Below are 24,807 nucleotides of genomic sequence, written 5' to 3'. Positions count from 1 at the left end.
TAGCTAAAAGTTTTACTTCCACAAACCTTGGGTTGCTTTTTTCTTTTTTTTTGATTGGCAGACTTCCCCTTTCTCTCCCTGCCCTCTCTATGGGGCATTTATGGTTGGTGTGTGGGACGTCTGTGTGGGATATGTGTCTGCTGTGTGTGTTTTGCAGCAGCTGCCGCTCCCGTGCTGCACCTGTTCTTCTCTCATCAGTCAGGCGTTGACAACTCCAGGCCATACAAGGACCCACCCCGACTCTGGCAGCGTGACCCAGCCAGACCCCTAACAGACACACGCACACCAACACTTACCACACACATATATATTGTGTACCCATGTCACAATACATTTAAACTCTTCGTATTCACTTTAGCTTTTGTATATCTGGCCCTCATGGGTAAATTTCTGACATGGATTGAATTTGTCCGCCAAAATGAAACTCACCGAACAAAGTGAATTTCCAGAGCAGGGCCGACTGTTCCCTGGTAGCAGATGAATGTGAGAAGTGAGCGAACATGAAGGGCCCTGTAAACACACGATTTGAGTACGATCCAGTCTGCAACATTAACAGCCAATATCAGTATCACTGAGCTGAGGGAACCCTGCCATGACCCGCTGCCACACACTCTGGCCTGCGTGCTGCTCACACAGTATTTCTGGTGATAGTGTCCATTTCTACTATGTGTTGGCAGCAATTTTTTTTTTACCTCTTTTAATACAATTAATTTCCATCACTGATACAAAGAAGTGCAGTCTTATGTTGTAATTTTTTTTCTTTCATTCCTTATTTCGCTTTGTGATAGAAAATGAGACTCTTGAGTGAAGGTTCAGTTGAACATTAGTAGTCTCTAAATACACAAAGACCCAACAACACAAGCCACTGTGTAGCCTACAGCTTAGATAATGAAAAATGCATGTCTCCTTGGTAGCTACAGTACTGTACATTCTATGTACATGAATATGAACAAGGAGAGAAGCAGCTGCAGTTTGTACAAAAAATAGAAGAAAAGAGTAAAGAGATGGAGAAATATTGCTTTCTATTGTAAAAGCTGCTGGTCAGTGGAAAGTGAAGAATTATAGATGTGGGTTTTTTTTAGTAACCTTGTGCTGTAGGTGACTCTGTTCTTATGACATTGATAGCAGTGTCTCCTGCTGCATGCTGTTTGCTTTGCCAACAGTCAAACACACTAATCCTGTTAGAGGCCAAGGATGTTTTGGACCACACACATTTTCACAAACACACACACCTTTTTTTTCCCCTGTTCTAACTTTATACTTGATTCCTGATGATCTTCCTGCACATTTTATCACAGTGTTGGCACCAGAGTTAATGTCTCTGACACATGTTAACTGAAATGTAATACTGGCATCATCCATCAGTCCTTACCCAAGTAGGAAGGTAGGCAAGCAGGTGCTATTAGTAACAACAGGGGTATAGTGTCATCAAATAGTAAGGCTAGTTAGTAAATTCCAGTGATTCCCCTGTAGATTAGGCTAGTTTTGAGCATATACTGTCTCTTCTTCCACTTTCTTTTTCTCCACTCTCCCTTTCTTCTCCTGTCATTATTTTCTTTCTTCTATTCTTTTTGCTATCATGCACAGAAAAGACACATAGGCAAGATTGTGCATTGGGTATTAAAGAATGCTCTTTGAGAATGAGGGATAAGCAGAGGAGAGTCGAAGAAAGAAAGAGGCTCCTGGTTTGATGTCCAGAATGCGGCAGTAGGTGAAGCAAAAACAACAGAGAAAACGAGGACAGGAGAAAGAGGATCCAGCTGGTTCTTTTCATAATGAGGGGCACCCGCTTGTGTGTGTTTGTGTGTGTGCCAGTGTGTTAATAACAAGAGTATAGGCAAGAAGTAGGCAGAAAAACAAGTTGACGAAAAGGGCAAAACGAGGCAGACACATAGCATATAAAAGATGGTTTCACATTAACTTTTCAGTAGATGTGGGACTCTCTGGATATGCTGCACTCCGCCATGATACTTTGACTGCAGACTTGATTTTTTTTTTCTACACACAATGTGCTCAACTGTAGCTTTTGGGGCGGTTCAGTTGCTCATACATATCACATGCATTATAGATATACTGTAAGAGTAACTGTGTGTGTGTGTGTGTGTGTGTGTGTGTGTGTGTGTGTGTGTGTGTGTGTGTGTGTGTGCATGTGAGAGTGTGTGTACAGGTCACAGTCTGACCGTCTTGTTCCCATCTGTCTTTCTGTCCGGTCATGCACCCCATCGCACACCACCTCACACACACACTTTCCTTCTCTTTGGCTAAATCCGATTATCTAGCCCGCATCAGTTAACGAGACCCCCATGCAGCTAGTACTCCCTCAGACAGCCCCCACCACTCTCTTTCTCTCTCTCACACTCACTCACACATACAGTGACAGCCAACTGCCTATGTTTCTAAAAACACAAACACTCTTGCGCGCACACAGATGCTGCTCTAGGCTCAGATTGGACAGAGGACTCTCTAATTATGCTTTAATTGCCTATCTCTGTCTGTCCAGCTGCCTCATGTGTAAAACACAGAGCAGGAGACCTCCCTCTGGACTCAAACATACTGTGAATGACACCAAAGGATGCATTTGAAAGAGAGCATGACCGAGAGTAAAGTGACAAATAGTTGGAGGCAAAGAAAGAGGTTGGCATAGGGAGAGGGGCAGGGTACAGATGAGCTCTTTTAAGCTATAATATTCCTTCTTCTCTTCCAGTCATCCTGACTGGACTTTTTTGTTCTGGGCTTTATGCTAACGCTTTTACACAGGCTGTTTTGACAGATAGCAGCTGACTATTATAGTCGCATAAAATAAACAAACAGGGCTTTTAACAGTTCTTGAAGTAAGACTTCAGTAGTGGTTATTTCATTGTGCCTAGCAAATTTATGATAGTGCTATAAAATTGTCCACAGTAATGCTACAATCACATTAAGGAAAACAGCAGTTTGAGACCATGACACAACCAAAATTATTGAAACTGTGGGCAATAAACTTGCAGTTTCTCTGCCTTTAAAATGGTTACATTAGAGACTGGGACTAAGTCTATAACTGCTAAGATGACAGTTAGTTGTCATTATAACCAGAATACAACCAAATGGCAAACAGTTGAGTTGAGTCTCTTGTTGTGAGAACGCACGTCACACATGAGTTGTGCTCGCTGACACAAACGGACTCAGCTTGTTTGCAGAGTGTTGGCAAGTCTGCATTTATAAATTAGATGGCAGTTAGTTGCAGTTAGTCAGTCCAAGCTGGACAACAGGGACAGGCTGCCTTACACCAGGTCACACCACATCACAATTTACTTAAACATTTGTGGGGATACTGCAATCTGCGCCAAAGTGGTGGCCAGGCCAATGAGTGTTACCATCCTTTGAGCCATGAGACTAACGTGGATATTAGCCAACCAAATCGTCCAACCAGCTAAAGACCTGGGCTCTCTGTGGATCTGCCAGAAAGTCACTTGATTTAATGTGGTGTGTTTGAGTGTGTGTTTTTCCCATGCGCCACTCGACGGGACTCTTAAATCCTGAGTGCTGTCTGAAAGTGCTGCACTTCATTTACTCACGCATTCTCGTACATTTGCTAGTCTGCCTCGCTGTTTGTGTTGGCGCAGAAACAGTGGATTTCTCTGGGCCACATCCCTCTTACAAGCTCAGAACATGAGACTTGGTTTGTAAAACTAATGTTGGTTCATTTGAGAGCTGCTGAGTTGACCAACCAAAATATTTAGTGAGAGAGAGGGATGCTGTATGGGACTGTAGAGGGAAAAAAGGATAAATATACATGAAAACAAGCATGGGGATAAAAATAGATCTAAGGCAAGTGAAAGAGGAAATGCAGAGGAAGTGAGTCATTTCATCAAAATGTCAGCACTTAACTGACCTTTGACCCATGTGGTGAATCACGGTATTTGACCCCAGTGGAATGTGTCCCACTAACAGACATGCAAAACAAAGAGCAAACACTCTGTGTCTGAGTACTTACTCCACTATCTTTATCTATATGTGCTCTCCGTCTTTCCTTGCATCCTTTCCCCTCTCTCCTCACAGTAGACTCCTAACAAGGTGACCATCGCTCAGCTGCTCTCATCTCTCTTCAGACATTTTGAGCAAACACTCTTTCATCTTCTCCATCTGCATTTCTCCATGCTGTTATTAAAACTAGGCTGTCAAACAGCTCTGATCCCCCAGCAGTCCATACTCTGCACTCTTGGTGCTTTCTCACAACAAATGAATTATTCAGCTGTAGATTTTTTGGTCCAGAAATGGATGCAATAATTAATTTATGATATCATAAAAAATATTGGGGTTGGTTGTTCACTAGCCATATGTATTCCTCCAATTTTAATATTAATTTGACTCTAGATCTGTAGCATCAGTACTGTGAGAAAAAAATGGGAATGTTTCTTAGGAAGTGTAGCTAAACAGATAAAGTCTAGACATTTAGATTTTTGGAATGTCATCCGTATAACTATTCTTGGCAAAATATTTTTTATATGATATGAATCACCGAGTGTCACCCAAGTGACATTGTCATTTGTTTCAATGCATTAAAGCTTCACAATCACAGCAGTCTGTTGGCATGTGTATGACTACCGCTATATGATTTATAATAAAGTATTTGCTGCACTGACTTCATTAGCAGAAATTGAGCTCCTTTCCTTTCCTTTCCTTTCTCGTTCTTTCCTTTCCTTTCGTTTCCTTTCCTTTCCAGCTCTCCATTAATATCCGTGCTTTTTTCTAGCCTCTCCTCTCAGGAATGTGTTCTAGTTGTCACATTGTTTGTCCATAGCTGGATGTGAAGAGAGTTTAAAGAGCTGTACTATTCCTTATCCCCACAGGAGCCAGTCAGGGTCCTTCTGTTCCCAGCTGCATATTCTCGCATGAAAATCTGGGACACTGTGTGTATCCTAATGTCTCTACTGAATGTAGAACACTGACAGTGCCAGTCACCAGGGATTTATAGCTTCCCCCTTGGTCCCTTAACAGCTTTCACTCCTGCTGATACACCTATATGGGAGGACTGATACTTGTAGCTTGCAAGCCCTGCATTCATTAGCTACTGTAGTCCGGATTTAATGATGTTGAGATATACACCTAAAGCTTGTCTCTTACACGTTGGAAGTGGTTAAGAGATATCAGTTAAATACTTCTTTTAATGTCAGTTTTACATAGCGTATACGCTTAAGATAATAATATTTTGCTGTAGATTGTGTAATTCTTGGTGTCAGTTGTCATCTCTGAAGGGATTCAACTATGTGTAACTCTTTATAATATTGTCTGCAGAGGGGGATCAATGCATGATTGAATTGTACATTATGTGTTTCCACTAGGCATGTGGTAATCATAGACTACAGCTTTTTGTTGCTGATGTTTATGTGAGTGCTGACGAGTGCAAAAAGCCCAAGGTGCTTCATGAAAAGGTCTGTTCTAGTGCTGTGTCCCTCACGGACATTACACGTCTGAGCCTGTTTCTTATAACACAGAATTTGAACAATCAGAAGCCCTGAGGGTTTTAAACAAACACAGAAGCCTTCAATCTAATAACATATAGTGGTTTTATAGTTGCCTATCTTTGAGATGACTGCTGTGCAGTACTGTAGCAGTCCCAGGGATAAATAATTACTATAACTGATATGTATTTGAGGATTACCAGACCTCACCAAGAGGGCAGCAGAAATTACAAGAAATATTTATATGCAAAAAAGCGATTTTTTCTTCAATCATACAACAATATTATTGCCGTAATATCACATTGTTTCTTTCCATATATTTTGTAAAATTCTGCTGCATGTTGCATTTTGCAGTGATCCTTGTTCTTTTTTCTTTTTTGTGTGTTCTTTTCAGTCGTAAGCAGTGGAAACGTGAATGTGGTTGTGAAGCCTAAAGTGGAGGTGTTAAAGGGAGAGAATGCCTCACTGCCCTGCACAGTCACCCCATTAACAACTGGCACAATTGTTGAATGGTACATTGTAAGTAATTTCTAGATGTTCATTTTCTTCCACAGTTTTAACATTTCTAAATAGCAAAAAACAAAACAAAAAGAAAAAAAAAAAGTGACATTAGAGCTATTTTGCACCCAAAGTTTAAAAGTAATGCTCTGTGAAAAAATACAATTTTCTTGTTCTTGTTTCATCTGACTTCTATTTTATGTTCTTCCTTGGAACCATCCATTCAGGATTTGGGAACTAGAACACGTATAGCTTTCTGCCAGGGTAAGGAGAAAAAGGTTGACCCTGGCACCCCTCTGACAGATCGGATCAAGATTGGAGAAGACTTCACTTTGACCATTTCCTCTGTTAAACCCTCTGATGAGCTAAACTTCACCTGTCAAGTCACTGACCCCGCTGGGTCTCCAGATGGTACCACTTCTCTGAAGGTCTTTTGTAAGTTTGCCAGTGCCCTTTAGCCCTTTATTTGACCTCAAGGTTACTCCCCGAAGTTAAGTTTTCATTTAATTGTCATTGCCACTAATGTTTATGACTTTAATATATGAGATCTGCATTAATGCAGACTTTGATTACGAGGTAGCTTAATTGTATCTCATGCATGTAGCTGATTTGAATTTGTAAATATTTACATTACACCCATTCTATATATCTTTAGAAAAGTTTTATCATGTAGTATAATTTACCAAAATTGTCCTTGAAGAATATCTTATTTCTTTCACTGCATGTAGTTCTTTGGAGCTTTCTCCAATACTTGAGATTACCATTTCCTTTTGATAAGATCTCCAGAGTTCAATTAACCACAACCTAATCACTCTTGACACTACTGATGAATAGTTCAATCACACGTGTCATTTCTAATATATCTCTCCTTTTTAAGAGTCCAGATTTATCACTAACATGCCGCCAGCTAATCATGGTGCAGACTACTCTGTCTTTGCCCCTCCAAAGCACCAAAATGAGTAGGATTCACTGGTATCTGGATTAAAGGGAGAAAAGGGGAGAATATGCATTGTGAGAGTGACAGAATAGCCTTTTGTTTAGTGATCAGTCCGCTTGAAGCTTTCAGGTTATCCATTAACATTTATGCACTCAGAGGCACCAAAGTTAAAAAAAAATCTCATAAAATAAGCTATTAATTGTGAGAACACCAGTGTTCAACAATACCTCAATAGAGTGTTATTTGACAAAGGACTTTGAGGTGTACTTAAGGCCCACAGTACTAAGAAAACAGGCTGTCTTATAGAATAGCAATTATTCTTTGTTCCCATTTGACCATTTGACTCATTGGAGTTGAGTTATAGTGTGGCTGCCCTGGCTTAACTTAATGGGACTGAGTTATGAGGTCTCCAGTGGGTTAAGCTGCAATAGCCTGGGGTCTTTCTCTCAGGAAACTTACAAGCTAAACATTTTTTATTGGCAGAGTTGCTCCCACACAATGAATCAAGTCATCAATGTGGATCTAAATTATTTTCTGCGCATCTGGCATGTGGGAATGACCAGAGTTTAAAAATACTGAGTAATGACTTAGACACAGAAAGAAATCTACTGTTTATTAATATAAGTGGATAACAGTTGCAAGCAGTGATAAGCTGACCTTGACGTAAGTGAATACTCACACCTGTGGTTGCGTGTGTGCACCAGTGTGTGTCCAACATCAACATTTGGTTGATGTTTGGTTGATGTTTGGTTGATGTTTGACGCTTACATCAGCAAGTGTTAGCCACAAACTGCTTAATTTGTAGTGTGAATGTACTAAAACAAGAACCATTAGCAGCAGCGTTATATTGCAAGAGTAGTGACGGAGCAGGAGTCGAATGTAAGCATAGAAGTAACAGAGATAGTCTTTTTTATTTTTAAGTAAAACTATAAAACAATGCCTTCTTACTTTATTTACTTTATTTAACTGAAGTAACTCAGTTACTTGTATGTGACAGTGTGTGTTTGTAGTTCACTCCTTCAGAGGGAACAGTTTTCTTGTATTTTGCAAGGGATCATGCGTCACAGGAGTCTGTTAAAGCAGCTCCCTTTTCAGCTACTACATCGTCACTGGAGGCTGACACACAGCTCTTGCTCTTAGACATGCCCAAACTTGCCCCCGCATATATCTCCGCTTACATTATATAATGGAAAATTTTATATCGATATTATCTCAGACAAAATAGTGTGGCATAACCTACTGTATATGTGTGTGTGTTTATGTGTGATTTGACCCCGCTTCAACCAACACAAAGAAGGCCAAAATGAAATCATGTAAAGAAGGCTATTTGCTGTGTAATTTAATTACAGAAAGTCAGGAGAGATGGACTACAAATATGGAAGTTGAGCGTTTATGTGCACATACTGTTTGTAAAATGGTTTTCATTAAGGGAATCATAATGTTGTAATTGTAACTTGTGTTGTCCTTTTTTCTGTCTCAGCTGCGCCCGAACACCCAAAACTGACAACATCTCAGGCCATTACTGCAGGAACTCCTTCTAGCTCAGAGGTCTGTATGCGTTGATTGCGCATTTATCGATTCTGACCAAAAATACATATTCTCTTATAGTTTTTCCATTGTCGTTTTTTCAGGTCGGCACCTGTGAAACGAAGAATGGGTTTCCTCTTCCAAGAATTGTCTGGTTCAGAGATGCCAAACCCCTTCCTGAGGTCAAAGACAAACAAGAGAGTATGTGTTCTTTATTTAAATAGATATATATATAGATATGTATATATCTTCACCGTTTGCGTTCATTTGTAACCTGATCTGCTGCATTCCTTTAATTTTAGAACTGTTTTCCCTTTTTCCTTCCTTCCTGTCCGTCAGAAACATACATGGTTGCCAAACAGGTGAAGGAGACTTCAGGTCTCATCACTGTAACGAGCAGCCTGTACATGCAGCCCAGGAAAGAGGACAAGGATTCTGAGTTTTACTGTACTGTAGAGTACAGCATGCCAGGGAACAAGATCGAAACGATGAATTCTAACCGCATCAAGATCAACCTAAACTGTGAGTGGTGGGCGCAGGCCGTTTGGGAGGGTATCCAGTCAGAGGTCTTTCCCTTCCCTCTTGTAGTTGGGAGGAATTGCATTTGGTTTATGAACTTTAGTGACATATTAATTCATTCCAGTTAGCAAGAACATTTTAAATCAGTTATTTTAACCACATATACATTTTTATTTGCTTCACACACAAATTAATTCATAATTCTTCTTGTGTAGGAAGGTCAATAGTACATTGTTTCTGCAATTTCTTATTTAATTATGTTCGATTCTGTATATATCTTTATTGTGCATCAATCGATCCACCACATGCCCTGTTAGAAAGATATAGAAATATTCACTTCTGTCCTTATACCTACATCAAGGTGATGAGAATTATATGATAAAAACCCCATTTAGGAAAAAGACTCAGTTGGCTCAGGAGGAGGCACTGGGAAAGCATTTCTTCTGGAATGCATTACTCATTTGTGATTGATGATGTATAGTGTAACAGTGAAATGTAACCACTGAAGGAATTTTCATCTGTTCCATGTCTGTTCTTCTCTGTCTAGATCCTTCTGACAAAATCTACTTTTCCCTGTTTAACACAAGTCAACCAGTCAAAGAGGGTGATACTGTAACCATGAAATGTGAGACTGATGGGAACCCCCAGCCTCCATTTGAGTTCACTAAAAATGTATGAGATCATTTCATGCACACATTTGATAAAGAAAAGGCAACATTTAGTTGCAAATTTGTTTCTCTACTGCAATCTCTGTCACTCTCTTGCTTGTTTTTTACTCGTAATTCCTGTTTTTTAATATTCAGGGAGAAGAGGTCCAAGGTAAAGATGGTCTTCTCATACTGAAATCTGTCAAGCGCTCTGATGCTGGACAGTACAAGTGCACAGCATTCGATTTCGAGATTGACTTTACCTTGGAAAAGACGATTGACCTCACTGTCGACTGTGAGTAAGCCAAATACACATAAAGACACACACATTGCTGAATTAAAGAGGGTTAACACACAGAAACAACAATGCATCTCCGGTTTGTGTGGTTCTTCCCATGTAGGAAGCCTTTCTTTTCATCAGTAAATCATAAAATTAAAAGGTTTCCATGGAATAGGCTCTAATGAAGTTCAGTCAGCCGGCTGATATCCAATTCAATTTTTCACACTTCATCTGTTACTTTAATGTTATCCCAAGCACACTGTTTAATCTGATCTTATCACACACATTAAGCAGTGATAACCTCGAAAGTGTATGGAATAGGCTTAACTTGGGCTCAAAATGGGCTTGACTTCAGAATAAGTGCATTAGCTTTGTACTGTTGTTTAATTTGAATTTGCACTTATTTAACACCTCAGAATGTGTAGAAGGTCTATAGTTTTCAGTCGACTCCCCCCCATCTTATCTTTAATTGCTTTCTGTTTTCTCTCTGTCAGACATTGACCCAGTAAAAGTGACACCAGCTGTATCTAAAGTTGTCATGCTTGGAGACAAAGCAGCATGGCAGTGTAGGATCAAGGCTTCTCGTAATCATACAGTTCAGTGGAAAAAGGTGTGTGTCATCATTTTCTCAATTTTTCTTTCTTTTTTGTTTTAAATAAGTGTGCCATACCCCCCCCCCCCCCCCCCCCCCCCTTAAAAGAGTTGTGGTATTTGTGTGCATTCTTTCTGTTTTTCACATAAAATCAGAAACACCAACCAGCCTGGCACTATGATTGATTGTTTAGCTGACTTGAAGCTTGATACAGGTACAGAGTCAACATTAGGACAAAAGAAATCAATAAATAAATAAAATCCTCACATTTCCAATAAGTTCTTTCTAAGCATTCTCAGTTTTTAAAATGAAAACTTGTCAGTGTCATACAGTAACAACATTCACCAAGTCAACAAGAATTCATTCCTTATTTTGGCTCAATGCACCAACCACTGTATTAGGCACACCAGTTAATGCAAGTGTCCAATTAGCCAATCGCACTCCTTTAAATTAGTGCATGTAGACAGGTAGACATGGTTAAGACTACCTTCTGAAGTTTAAACTGAGCATCTGGACAAGGAAGGAAGGTGGTTCAAGTGTTTCAGAAACTGGTGATATACTGATTTTCTCACAAAAATATCCAGTCAGCGGCAGTCCTTTGGCTGAAAATGCCTTGTTGATGTCAGAGGAGTGCTAAATGTTCACATGCTCCCTAATATATCCCACCGGTGCTATGACAGAGAGATAATCAGTGTTATCTGCTTCACATCTGAGTGGTCATAATCTTATGCCTGCAGTACACTGCTACTACATGCAGTTTCACTCTGTTGTGGATATTTTCAGTTTTACGGTAGCAAAGAAACCTTCTCTTCCTTGACACAGAAATTCATAGTGATAGCTACAGCACGCACAGCGTCTTTTCTGTCTTTAATATGTTTAAAAACATTTTTTTATTTACAGATTATTTGTTCTCGATTGTCTATTTCAAGGATCTGGGTACATTTTAATACTGTAAAACTGCACATAAATATATCTTTGGTGTGTTTAGTCTTCATGTCTTCCTGTTTCTCCACTTGTTATGTGCAGAGTGCTCCTCCAGTGTCAGGTCTGTTGTTGTAACCTGTGTATCTATTGTTGTGTCTCTTGGGTGTGATGGAAACTTGCAGGCAGCTGGTTTTCTGGGCAGAGAATGTATTTGTTCTTAGAAAGATGAATTCCTATGAGAAGAAGTTGAGAAGAATTGCAAGAGACAGGTTCATCATGGAGGACTGACTTTGATTTGTTATCACTGCGCTTTCAAACAGTGTGTGTGAAGATTCCTTTTCTGCTTTCCCATCACAGTGGTGTGCCATCAAATTAGATATTCACAGCGCTGTTCTACTCACAAAAAAAAAAAGCAGAAGCATAATATTATGAGTCCAGTTCTTCTTCAGTGTGCTTGTGTTTCTGCAGGGCTCTGAGGTGCTGTCTCAGAACGGGACTCTGTCAATACAAAATGTTTCCTATCAAAATGCTGGAGAATATATTTGTGTTGGAGCTGTTCCGTCTGTGCCAGGACTGATGTCCCAGGCTAGCGTCAACCTCACAGTCAAAGGTAAAAGTGCATGCACGAAACAAGTACACCCACACTCACAGGAACACTATAAAAACTTTATCTCAGAGTAAATAGAAGAATTTAAACCACAGTAATGTACTCATGCTGTATAGGCTGTCATGTTTCTCCACTGCTAAACCCTTTAAGGTAACTGTAAGCATTCTAGAGCCTACTGTTTGGAAACAAAAGTGGAATTCCTACTTTATTGTAAGAAGAGTTTATAAACTATAAAGGATGTTCAGCGAGGCCAGGCATTCTTTGAGCTCTTTGGCTTGACAAAACCAAAAACTCCAGGTAAAATGAGTAGTATCGAGATGGTCATTATCAACTTTCTCTGTTTCCTTCTCTCTGCACACTCAGAGAAACGGGGTGTTTCACATGTCACATGACTCTTTTTCCCTAAAAAAAATTATCTGCATGTGTGCCGCCTACTCAAATCAGAGCCAATATCAGATAATGACGATAAAACGGTGATAAAAATCTATAAATAATGCAAAAAATATTACAATAAAATGCAATACTTCCGCACATAAGACAAGAAATTAATGCTAAATCTTGTAATTTATTGCACACTGCAGTAAAACAAACATTTTAATTCAAGTTAATTATTTTATGCCAAGTGTGCTCTTGGTGCTGATGTTTATTGCTAATGTAACAGCCAAATTAGATGTGCCGATTAGAGTCTCACAGCTCATAAAAGGAGACCAGTCTGTCAGAAGATCAAAGTGAAATAAAGTTTGTTAATTGAACAGTGTAAAAAAGAACATAGCAGTAGGCAAAAAATACATGTATGGCTTTTCTGAGTACATCTACATTCTAGTGACAGTGTGACACAGATGTTTTCACTGCTGTAACTTTACAACTGGGCATCTTTGTTGATCTTCGTAAGGTACAACTTAACAGCTTACACATATAAAGCGCATTCCCCCAGCAGGGAATCTATATTGTATATTGTATGTAAAGCATGCTGTAAATAAAAGCATTTGTGAACACTCTGGTACTAACCACATTATGTCTTCAGCAAAAGTTACCACGATGATTCAGTGAGGTCAAAATAGAGCCTTTAGAATGACAGAAAACTCTGACTTTATGCTTGATATAGCTCACTAACTCATGAACTCTTGCTATGTACTACACACTGAACTGCTACCACTATACCAATACACAAAGTATAATAACAGTGGTCAGTGCCAGAGTGTGCAGAGTATTGTTTTGGTTAGAGGAAGGAATTGGGAGCAGCTTGGAAGTAGAAGTTGCTTCCTTATTGAACGGAGAACTGAGGTATAACTGTATGTGTTTAAGGTTATGCAGCATTGTTCACTTTGTTTACCCATGACATTCTCATTCCCTGTCCAGGAAAGCCAGTGATTGACCCTCCTGCTCCTGTGAAGGTGGGGAAGGAAGGAGACAAGGTGACCCTGATGTGTGTAGCATACGGTGTGCCTACCCCTAACTTCACCTGGCAGCCCTCAGGAGGAGAACAGGTAGACATCTGAGTCAAGCTGAGAGAAAAATGAGGAATCAGTAAAATGAACGTATTGCAACTCATTTGGAAATAATAGTAAGGCGTATTTCAAATGAAAAGAGCCCTGCTACTATTTGTGTTTCCATTAGAGTCAATATGAGAAGATTAAAGTGTTATGTTTCATAACGTATTAAGATCACTCTTGGTAGAGTACTGTGTAAAACTTCAAAAGCTCTACTAAAGGGGGGGAAAAGCGAACAGCTTTTAAGAAACTTGTAGAGGGAGTACGCCTTCATTATTAAATATTACATAAACTGATAAAATAAGATAAAACGTTAATCATCTTTTTGAAAAATGTGATAATGTCAGAAACTAGTAGGGATGTTTGGAAGATTAAAAATGAGAGCACAACTAATAATTTTCATGAGCAGATTTTTGTTTGTAAGTGAAAAGTAGAGAGAAATACCACATATGAGAAGTTTGTTTAAAATAATAGGAGCGGGACTCATAAGACAAGTGGATAGTAATAATAAAAGAAGAATTATACTGCAATCTCATATAGGCAAAAGGCAAAGAAGGATTTTGACAAACAACACTAATTTACTTTGGCATTCTTCCTTTATCTCTCTTCCTTCCTTTTTATCTTCCCCTCCAGTCGATAACAGCGAAAGGTAACAAGTGGGTGAGCACTTTGACCCTGAAAACCACTGCTGATATCATAAATGGCGGGGTGACCTGCGAGGTCGAAAATGAGCATGGAAAAGAAATCACGGTCTTCCCACTTTCTCTCGAACAAGGTCAGTGTAACAAGCTCTCTTTCTCCACTGGGTTTTCCTCATTAACCTGAAAATGTGATTCAGTTAAAAAGTTGCATTGGACATGCAGAACAGATGAAACCAGCGTTCGCTGTTTTTAGTCAAATTATATTTTAAAACTTACTAACAAAAAAAAAAGTTGCATAGCATAATCACATATTCAGTAGTTAAAAAATAAGTGTTTGGAGATTGGCATATTACCAAATTAAAATGGAATGCACTGCTCATTAGTTCTTCTTATATATACTTACATGGATGCAGTGAGGAAAACTGGATATCATCTTCAATTCTGTAAAAGCTGTTCACTATTGAAATGAAAGTTATGGCAAAAAAACCAAATGTTTTTACAGTTAGCCAGTTGTGGATATGACATATACTTTGTGTACGTGACCAAACGGTTAGTCTTATTGTGTGTGTACACAAAGGGAACACACAGAATAACGCCCACAAATTGCAATGATCCGTGCAATTTGTATGTCATCTTCATTGCTATAGAAGTGTCTAGGAGTAACATTTAAGATCTAACACAAGTAGTTATGAAAAACTTGTAAAATACATAATAATACATAACGATCTGAACTGACAAATTTCTTTTTTTATAATTTCATGATTACAAGTCTCTAAGGTAACACAGTGTGTCTTAATGCCATGCCAGTAACTTCTTAGCCTGCTAATAACATCAACTACAGTCTGATCTTCTTTCACCTTTTGTAAACTGCATCTAAACCTTTATAGCTTGCTTCTTTCACGGTTTGCTTTTTAAAATGGGCTCTCACTAAAGTTATTGATAATAAAGCTGTAGCTGGTGCCATGCAGTCCTGAATTGCTGTTTTACATCTTCGTGATCTATCTTTTCTTGTTTTTTTTTCTCCTCCTCTCTTTTTGCAGTTGGCAGCTCAGCTGAAGGTAGAGCCTTCTCCCTCCTCCTCTTCCTCTCCTCCCTTCTTCTCTCAGGACTCTTTGTTGTACAGACCCTGTAATTTAGAAACTCCCTTCCATCCGCTTCCTATTGCCCCAGCCCTTCCATGTCACACACACACACACACACACACACACACACACACACACACGCACACACACACACACACACGCACACACACACACGCACACACACACACACACACACACACACACACACACACACTCTCCTCTGCTGTACTGTAACGTTGTATATTTGCCCTCTTAACTACCGAACACTGTGGATATTGTACATTGTTATTCTTCTTCTCTTGTCACCTTTGTATGATGTCTGTCCTATATTTTGTGGATGGTACCAAAAGCTTTTGTGGCCCCTTGGGGACAATAAAGGATTCTATTCTATTCTGTTCCTTCCACTCTTCTCTTCGTCTCTTTACTGTGTCTATTTGGTCACCTCTTCTTTCCAGCTGCCTTCTTATTCCTTGCTTTTTCTGCTTTTCTCCGCTCATCCGATGCTGTGTGTAGATTAAGTAACTTTAGCTAAGTATCTTTTTAGTGGTGTGCATTGTGTGTGTTGTGGTTGTTGCTTTGCTATGCTATGGGACTGAGAAACTCTTTTTCTCTTGAAGTGCTGCTTTCTGGAAACCCTGTGCTAACGTCAGGTCTGTATCGCTAACCCTATTGACATGTGTATGGTGTTCGTCTACAAATGTAAGTTGCTGTGTGTGTATTGATGGCTGTTTACACACACAAAGGTTTCATGTATTTGTGTTTACAAGAGTTTTTGTGTATCTGTACTTGTATTACTGTAGCTGAGAAGATATGCTTCTAGAGAAGTGAGAAGGGATAGGTCCTGTATGAAGTATCACACAATTCAAAGACCAATCATGAATATTTTCCTTTTTGATCAGCCTGCTTATTTCCTAAATAATTTAATGTTAAAAACTAAAAAAGCTAACACGTGCCTGCCAAAATGTTATAGAGCATATCCAAATGCCATTGTTTTGTCTAATAAACAGGCCCCAAACCCCCCACATTATGAAAAAGCGAGTAAAAATAATAATTAAAAAAGTGATAATTTAACAAAATAGTCATGAAAATATTAAAATTAGTTAAAAAATGTATTCTTTGGGAACATCAATTGAATTTTTATAACTTCGGGATTCAGAGAAGACTTCATGCATCCTACTCATTTTCAACATTTTGGTGGAAATGTTCCAGGTTTCCTTTTTTAGCATACACAGGAAAGGAAGCATTCCTCCACCTAATCTTTCACCTTGTCTGTAAGGACACCACAGACTGTAATATCAGGCTCATACTGTAGCACTGCAGTTTAAGTTAGAAAAGTACTAAAAGTACTCCTGCCAACATTTTCCTGGGGATATCAGAAAATCAATACTCAGAACCAATACACAATAACATTTCAAATGACCCTCTGTAAAACCAATGAATAATTCACATTTTACTTGTTAATGATGTGTTGCAGGTGGGCAGATTTTTTTTATCCCTTGGACAGTGACAGGAGCAGAAACAAATATAGTTTTTGATTATGACTGGGTCCTAATAGGCTTCAGTAATCTTTTCTAGGGTTAGTAATGTTAGCTTGAGAAAACATATTATAGCGTCATGTCTTCACAAGTACAGTAATACAAGTCTAGGTGGTTGGGTGAGTATGTTCAGTGTTGTTTCATTGCTCTCATTAGCTGTCTAGTATTATCTGTGTAGACATAGGCCCTGTTTTTGGGTCGCATCACATTTCAGTCATTGCATTCAAAAGATAGACTAACCCCACATCCCAATCCCCGCCCCTTATCCTCTGCCCTCCACCTTTCCAACTACCCATCCATCAACTGTCTTCACCTGGACTCCATCAAATCTCATTCTCTCGCTCTCTATCCTCCCATTCTCTCCCTCCCATGATAACACCAAATTTTGAAAATCAAAAACTCTCCATTCCATCCTCACACCTCCTCCACCATGATCAACCCTTCCATGATTCCCCTAAACATCTGTCCTCCAATCAAATTTCCCCAAACTTTCCCACCAACCCTCCACCTCGCAAACCTCCCACCTGCCCCCCGACCCTCCCCCCATCCCTCCTCCCATATGTACTTCCATTGCGGCACTGTAGCTGGACAGGGAGGCTCCAGTACGGTGGTGATAGCTGTGGTGGTGTGTGTTCTGCTCCTCCTGTTGCTGGTTGGCCTCCTCTACTGCCTAAGCAAGAACAACAAGCTGTCTTGCAGCAAGAAGGACACGAAGGAAGTGTGAGTAGAGATCAGGGACAAAAGGGATGGGAGGGGGGATTAATAATCACATGAATCAAAAACCACTGAAAGTCAAAGTGCTTAAAAAGTGTTTGGTTTGCTCATTCCAGAATATTTGTTAAAAAGACTATAGATATCTATTTGTATGCACTGACGATGTTGCTGATTGTAAAATACATCTGAAGTTTTTACAATATAGAATAACAACTTTCCTAAGCTTTTTTTTCATAATCCTTTTTAATTGCAAATGTGCCATCTGTCTTCCAAGAATAAATTTAATTTTAAATAATCAGAATATTCTGATTAGCAGCAAGAGCAGGGTTTCTTTTTCTTTATTTGCTTGGAGATTTGACACAATAAAGTAAGATTTGTAAATGTTAAGTTTGCAGAATAGAGTTACAGGATACATACGTTTCAGGTCCACTGGGAGAACTGCATTAATACTGCACAGGTTTATTTTGCAAACAAGTTGTCAGACTGATTTGTTCTTGTCTACATCCATTTGTAAAACTAAGCAAATATTCGCCCCAACAAACACTTAACTCGCTGACTTTTTCTTTTGTTTTCACTGTTTTTTCTCTATTCCATTTCTATTTCTAGGAACTCTGGAATGACGAACAGTAGCGTTGTGGTGGAGTTGAAGACAGACAAGCCCAATGAAGAGGATGGTCTCTTAAACAAAAAAAATGCAACAGAACAGGTTAGGCCTATAGAACCATGAATCTGAATTGAGAATGGTACAGCTGACAGTTATAATGGCTGAGCAAGTAAACACTTGACCTCTACATTTTATCTTTTCTAAGAGTTTAGGTGACTTTGTCTGATTCTGCATTCATGAGTGTGAGTCACACAACAGAACAATAGTGGGCAGGAGCAAGTCAAGGACAATTCAGCACAGTGGATAAAAACAAAGCCTTTGCATATTTTGATAGACTGTTTGCATAGAAATAAAGGTTATTTTCAGCCAGTGTCTGTGGTCAGGCCTCACTTTTTGCTGAAAACATCAAGAAATGTTAGTGATGTAAAAGCCTCTTATAGTAATTTAAAAGGGGTAGTGCCAGTATTCCTCTTTGTATTTTTAGCATCACCAAGGATGAGCACAGTCCTGCAGACATTTACTAACCTAAAAGAATCCTTGATACCTGGTTGACATGAACATGAGCGATACAATCACCAGAAATCTCTTCACACACCTCCATCATTCTGATTGAGTGTCTAAAGTCAGTTTTAGTTCAAGGGAAGCTGGCTTGAAAAAGTGGTTCCTCCATCATGATGTGGTGTGAAAGCTGCGGGGAGTCATCTAGAAATGTCATCACAAATGTAGAACATTTCATCTTTAAATTTACTGTAGTGGCATGTGTGACTTGAATTTCAAAGTCTTGTTTTATGTCACTTTTGAAACTGCTGACAGCAAACTGGATGACATTTCATAACTGCAAGGAGATATCAGGGACATTTACCTTTGCTTTTGAAATGGATATAACAAGAAGAGAAGAAAGATGTAAAAGTCTGTCTCTCCATACATAATCAAGTTAATATTTCTTTACTGAGATGCTATTAAAATATGAAAACAGCCTTCGTGCCACAGATGCACTTCACTGGATTCTGAAAGTAAATCTCGACTTCTACATTTGACAAAGGATTTTCTTACAATGCCAAGTAAAGTAACACAAGTCTGTAAAAGTTTAATAACACGCCAGTGATATTTTGTACATAAAAAGTGGTATTTTGTGATAAAATGTTGTGTATCTTATATTTATCTGTCAACTCCAAGTAATAAAGTTCTCTGAAAATACTGCAAGATATGAAAAGAAAACATTACAACATAAGGTGTCTATTTGGCACCAGTGCTGTGACTGTGGTTTTGGCAGTGGCACCGGAGGTTTCACTCCCAGTGCCTCACATGTACACTTTGTAAGAATAACTTGTTAATATGCAGACCTTAGCCCAAATCCCAATCTTTAACCTAAACTTAATCAAAAAGTAAAAGCAGGTGAAATCTGAAGTATCCCTTCAAACCCTCCAACCTCCTATTGAATACTTTGTGTGCATCTCTGCTGACAGAACAGCACTATTCAATGCCATGCAGAAGCAAATTTATTGAGTGTTGTAAAACCATGGGTTTGGTTTATGCTTTAGATTTAGATTTCATCCACAAACCAGGAAAGCTGCTGGATCTTTTGGGCACCTAGCTGTAGATATTTCTGATACAACGTTATACGACATTCAAATGATTTTACGCTATTGTCATTGTTGTGCCGTGATCTAAATGAATTAATTTACCAGCAATTAACTGTTGAATAAGAAGAAAAAAAAGAATATGTATGAAGAATTTATGAAGTTATGGATTATTTTTCCATTTAATTGCATTTGATGTGGACAATAAATGCATATTTTCTGGAAGTTGTCAAAAAAAATAGGCGTGTTTGTTTCTTGTTGTTTTTGCATATTGGTCATATTTATTAAGTTTTGTCATTTCTCTCTGACAGTGATAAAACCAGATGATGAAAAAGGCTCCCAGAAGGATGAAGCGAAGAGGACAACAGGATATGAAGACAACAGGGCTAATTTTATTTTATTTTTTTCTAGACTGGTGATATTAAAGTTGTGGGGGCAATGAGAGGTTGAGCAGGGACATGGGTTTATGTTGAGCGGTGTGGCTACTCAGCATGTTCAGCATTGGCTATTCTTGTTTTATAACCTGCAATAGCCAAGTTGGGTGGAGTTTTTTTTATTTTTACTTTGCCTTTTTTTTTAAGATAGAGTTCTTAGACCTCTATCCAACTTGTGCTACCGCAGGTTTAAAACGATACATGTGCGAAATCATATTCTGACAACACTGGATAATTCATTAATTTACCAATCATGTCTTTCACTCCTCTGCAGAGAAGAGCTGTACTAAGAAGTATGATTGGCACATGCTTAAACACAGTGACAGAATCTTCTTATTGGCCCCAAAGGAAACCTCAAATTCATTTTCTTCTAGTGTTAGTCTGCATTTAAGCATAACACTGAACAGCTTTTCTGTTTTGGAGTCTGCAGTTAAAATATCTTTCCTTTCTGCTGGTAACATTAGGCAAAAATACACCCGGTTGTTACTCTGTTTGATTCACCTCCCTAGCAAGCTATGATTTACGCTCACATTTAATCCCCAAGCACACTGTTTGGCACTCATAACTGTCGAGTTTTTGTTTAAAGAATCTCTGTGTTTGCATTAGTGTTGTTTAATTGCAGTTTTGCCACCTGTGACTGTTTATACATATATATATATATATATATATATATATATATATATATATATATATATATATATATATACATATATATATATATATATATATATATATATATATATATATATATATATATACATATATATATATATATGTATATATATATATATATATATATATATATATATATATATATATATATATATATATATATATATATATATATATATATATATATGTATGTATGTATGTCTTTCAGTGTCTCTAATTAGCTTTCAGTAGAAACAATCCAGGCTTTTAATAACACCAATTCTGTCTCTAAAATTGCTTGCCTTTTTTAATCTAGCTGAAAAGCAACCAAACAAGCAAGCTATTAGGTTGTACAAATTTGTTCCTGCCATTTGCAGCGCACTTGTATATTATGTCAGTATACCAACTGTTCACTTGTTTTCCTATGTGCTTGTGTTTTCCTCTGTAAATTCAAATAATGCTCACTCTGCCTATCAAGCAGGAGGAGTACTGTGCATGATGTGGAGTCCAAGGTGTCTGTGGTTACTGAGTTGCCGGCAGTAATGGCTACTATTTATTTCTCAGTGTTTCACAGCGTTTTGGTCACCTACTTCAGGATGAAAGCTGGGGCCAGTGAAGTGAAAACTGAGGAACCATCCGCATGAGCACAGCACACAGTGGTTTTGCTCAGAAAGCCCAGTTTTCACCAGATTTCGCTGTGAAATTGGTGTAATTTGGTGAAATGGTTGACAATCTCAAACAGTAGCCCGCTGTGCTGTTGTTTTCCCATGACAACAAATTGGGACCTTGAGCAGCTGCGGTGCACTAGTCGCAGATTCACCTGTTGGGAGTAATCACTTGCACAGGCTCACTCTAGTTTGAAACAGGCAGGGGAGGGAGGTGTGGGAGAGACTGGGGATGTTCTTGGGGTATCTACCTTTTATTTTTTACCAAATGAAAGCTTTTGAGTGTCACAGCAGGTGTGTCTGTGTTTAGGTACGATGTTTTTGTTTATCCCCTACACTGTCGGCAGGCAAAAAAAGGAAAACAAAAGCTTTGATAAAGGGGTACATGCCCTTTTACTTTGTTTTACACTGGAAGTATTGGCCTTGATTTATATCTTTTTTTAAAAAGGTCACCTCAAACCACTCTCTGTGCCCACAAAGCTCATTATGTTTTCACTGTCTGTCTGCTGATCTTACCAAAACATGTTGAGTGTTAGCAACCCTGTGGGGGCAGGTGAAGATAGATAGTTGATTTCTTTTTTTCCCACTTGTTTTATATCAAAATAATATGGTACAGTATAAAAGTTGTTTAGAAAGGGGATTGTTAATATTTGAACTACTGATGTTTTTTTCCAATGCGTTTCCACTTGCTGAGAGAAGAGAATTTTTTTTTTTTAGATTCCATTTAAATGCTTTACTCTTCTCTCTTTACTGTATACTGTATATTTTGTGGTACATTGTTGTGACGTGTTGATGTATCTTTTTGTTTTGCTCCAGCCATGTAGAATTTATAATGAAAAAAAAGAACAAAAAAAGAAAAATTACCCCATTCACCCAAATATTCTCTGTGTTGTTATTCCTTTTTTTTTTTTTCTTTTTTTTTTGCCTGTCCCGTTTGGATTTTTAGGCATCAGAATTGTTGTCTGAAGGCCAAGAAAGATGCCCAGAGGATTTACTTTACCAAGTGGATCATCATGGCCTTGCCATATTGGTCCATTTGATTGACCTTTATTATAATTATGTATTTATTTGATTTTCGGTTGTTACAGACGGGACAGACATGACTGGGGGATAGGACTGGGAGAGAGAATGAAAGAAAGAGAGGGAGAGAAAGAAAAATAGAGGGGAGAAGAGACGGTGAGAAAGGGTGAAGAAAAAAAAAGAAAAACAAACAAAACACCTGGATCACCTGTATGGGGATAAAAAAAACAGAAGAGAAAACAAACAAAAAAGAGCAACATAATAAATGCAACACCATCACAATAAACTAGCCAACAGTAGATAACAGTAGATACTAAATATTACATGTTATTGTGCAGCACGCAAGATCGACAGCGCACAATGTGCTTTGAGGTAGCAGGCAGGAAGGGTGTAGTTTGTGTCTGTGAACACCCGTGTGTACACCTGTGTGGATCAGCACGCTTGTATTCAAAAGGTTTCTCCATGTAACGATCTGCTAGGGAGTGTGGGCGCCATAGCCCCGTCCCCCAGGGCATGAAGCAGGTATGGGGAAAATCCAGGCCCCAGACATCCAGAGGCCCCAGCGTACAAGGACCCAAGGTGGACCACCACAGGGGCAACCGTGCCACCCTCCTGGGAAGAGCTGAGGAGAGCCCCAAACGAGAGGTCACCCAGCAGCCACGGAGCAGAGGCCAGAGGGGGTTGCAGTGACGTGCCCGCGGGCTCTGCCGGCAGCCAGCTGTGCCAGAGAGGACCGAGCTTCAGGCCCAGAAGCCTGAGGGCACCCCACCCCCCGGAAGAGGCCCAGCCAGGCCACAAGCGCCAGGCCCCGCCAATCGGCCACCAGGGGTGAGTTGGTACATACATGAGTGCCCAGCCCCAGACACCAAGAACCACCAACACACCAACGTCTGAGGGCATCAGCCACTGGCAGGGAGTGTGGTGAGGGGAGATAGGCCTCCATACCTTGGAGAGCCTGAGATGTTCCCAGAGAGGTGGAGTCTAAGACCCAAGCTGACACAGACAAACAGGCGCACGGAGACACAAATGTGCATTCCCACCCCCATATACACAAACAAATACTCGGCACTCATCTGACATGGAGACAAACTCAAATAGGCACTGTACACACATTCACACTCCCCAAACATACTCTATATCCCAGGTCTGGGTACCCCCGCCCCCAGAGGGGCAAACCATACCCGGGCCCAGGGGATGTAACCCTTCTCTCTGGGGTGGAGGAAAGCAGTCCGCCTCCTTATCTGCAGTAGCAAGGAGGCCCCGCATCCCAGCCCCGACGGTTAACAGAACGGGGTGAACGAAGACCCCAAACCTTCCTCCACCCGCTCATATGTAGTGTTGCTGCATGCTGTTTTACAGTACATTTAAAACACAGGAGGGCATGGTGCTTCCTGCCAGAGAGCAGCACGGCTCCTCCCTATGTTGTTATTCCTGTCATTGCAACATGTTTCCAGGGCTTCCAGTCCCTTTTTCCCCTCAGCTGTAAAAGGCTGATGGGGTGTGCCATCAGCTGGACAGGTGGGCAGTGTGAATACCTAAGTGTGTGAATGCGAGGTGCATCATCGGTTCAAAGGTCTGAAAAAGGTTTTCTGAAAAACTGGGATGGAATAACTATAGGAGTTTGAAATTGATACAATAGTGTCTATACGGAGGCTAAGGTCTAGCACTGGTGGTCACTGGTATTTTTGGAATTTGGATTCATCACCTTTTATGACAAAAGTAGATAAAAATTGTTTTGTTTTTTTTAAAAACTTATATATGTTCTAATAACTAAGAAAATGTTTGAAGGACGCAGGTCTGGCCATATAATGTGCCAGCTAAAATCCTTGCACAGCATTGAACACCATCTCTAAAATATTCACACACCAGAAATCTAATTGCTCTTGATGTAACTCATCCGTGTGTTTTTTCTTGCACTTCCTAGAAGATGACATCTAAATTGATTCCTAGCTTGCACCCAATTTTAATCTCTTTGATATAACCGGCATTATGTAAATTTCCCCCACATTGATTGATTCCATGATTTGTTGTGACAGAGCAGACAAATCGAGGAAGCCCATGTTTTGCATCAATAACTGCTTTATGGATGAGCTTGCTGCCGACTTCATGATGCAGCATTCTGTCGACTCGCTTTTATACTTGGGAACCAGTTTAAATGAATCCATCAATCATCAACCAATTGCGGTGCAGCTTTGTTTATAGATCAGTAGCACTTAGTAGGATGATTCTTATCAATAGCGGCTAAAATGATATATCAAAACCAACCATTAATCAAGAGTGAGGAAGAAAAAAAAAATGCTGGTTCATTCTCTTCATTAAAAATCTCCTCTCCTAGCTTTTGCAATAGTGTGTGCTAACCTTGTATATACCTTTTGACAGTTTAGCCCAACACCATGCATCTACACAGCCTCTGTGCTTG

The 24,807-nt window shown here is 39.4% G+C and overlaps 1 protein-coding gene across 3 annotated transcripts in view; it reads left to right on the top strand.

The window, feature by feature from the left end:
* bcam (basal cell adhesion molecule (Lutheran blood group)) overlaps window positions 1-20,099 on the top strand; it is a 47,854-nt gene extending 27,755 nt beyond the window's left edge. Inside the window, exons 2-17 of one of the 3 annotated variants that reach the window (XM_084943627.1) lie at window positions 5,836-5,960; window positions 6,167-6,374; window positions 8,357-8,424; window positions 8,508-8,604; window positions 8,743-8,925; window positions 9,470-9,594; window positions 9,726-9,864; window positions 10,344-10,459; window positions 11,834-11,975; window positions 13,332-13,459; window positions 14,096-14,237; window positions 15,144-15,161; window positions 15,803-15,835; window positions 17,305-17,440; window positions 18,041-18,140; window positions 19,930-20,099. In XM_084943627.1, the coding sequence (XP_084799753.1) occupies window positions 5,836-5,960; window positions 6,167-6,374; window positions 8,357-8,424; window positions 8,508-8,604; window positions 8,743-8,925; window positions 9,470-9,594; window positions 9,726-9,864; window positions 10,344-10,459; window positions 11,834-11,975; window positions 13,332-13,459; window positions 14,096-14,237; window positions 15,144-15,161; window positions 15,803-15,835; window positions 17,305-17,440; window positions 18,041-18,140; window positions 19,930-19,932 (1,763 nt within the window). In that variant the 3' untranslated portion in view covers window positions 19,933-20,099. The remainder of the gene's footprint in view (window positions 1-5,835; window positions 5,961-6,166; window positions 6,375-8,356; window positions 8,425-8,507; window positions 8,605-8,742; window positions 8,926-9,469; window positions 9,595-9,725; window positions 9,865-10,343; window positions 10,460-11,833; window positions 11,976-13,331; window positions 13,460-14,095; window positions 14,238-15,143; window positions 15,162-15,802; window positions 15,836-17,304; window positions 17,441-18,040; window positions 18,141-19,929) is intronic. The other 2 variants (XM_084943628.1, XM_084943629.1) reach the window with 2 other exon arrangements.
* The last annotated feature ends 4,708 nt before the right edge of the window (window positions 20,100-24,807 follow it).

This window comes from Perissodus microlepis, chromosome 11 (assembly GCF_051167445.1).
Source record: "Perissodus microlepis isolate ML-2025 ecotype Zambia chromosome 11, ASM5116744v1, whole genome shotgun sequence".
NCBI lineage: Eukaryota > Metazoa > Chordata > Actinopteri > Cichliformes > Cichlidae > Perissodus > Perissodus microlepis.
Note: the sequence above shows the minus strand (reverse complement) of the source record. Positions and strands in the feature narration are given on the sequence as shown.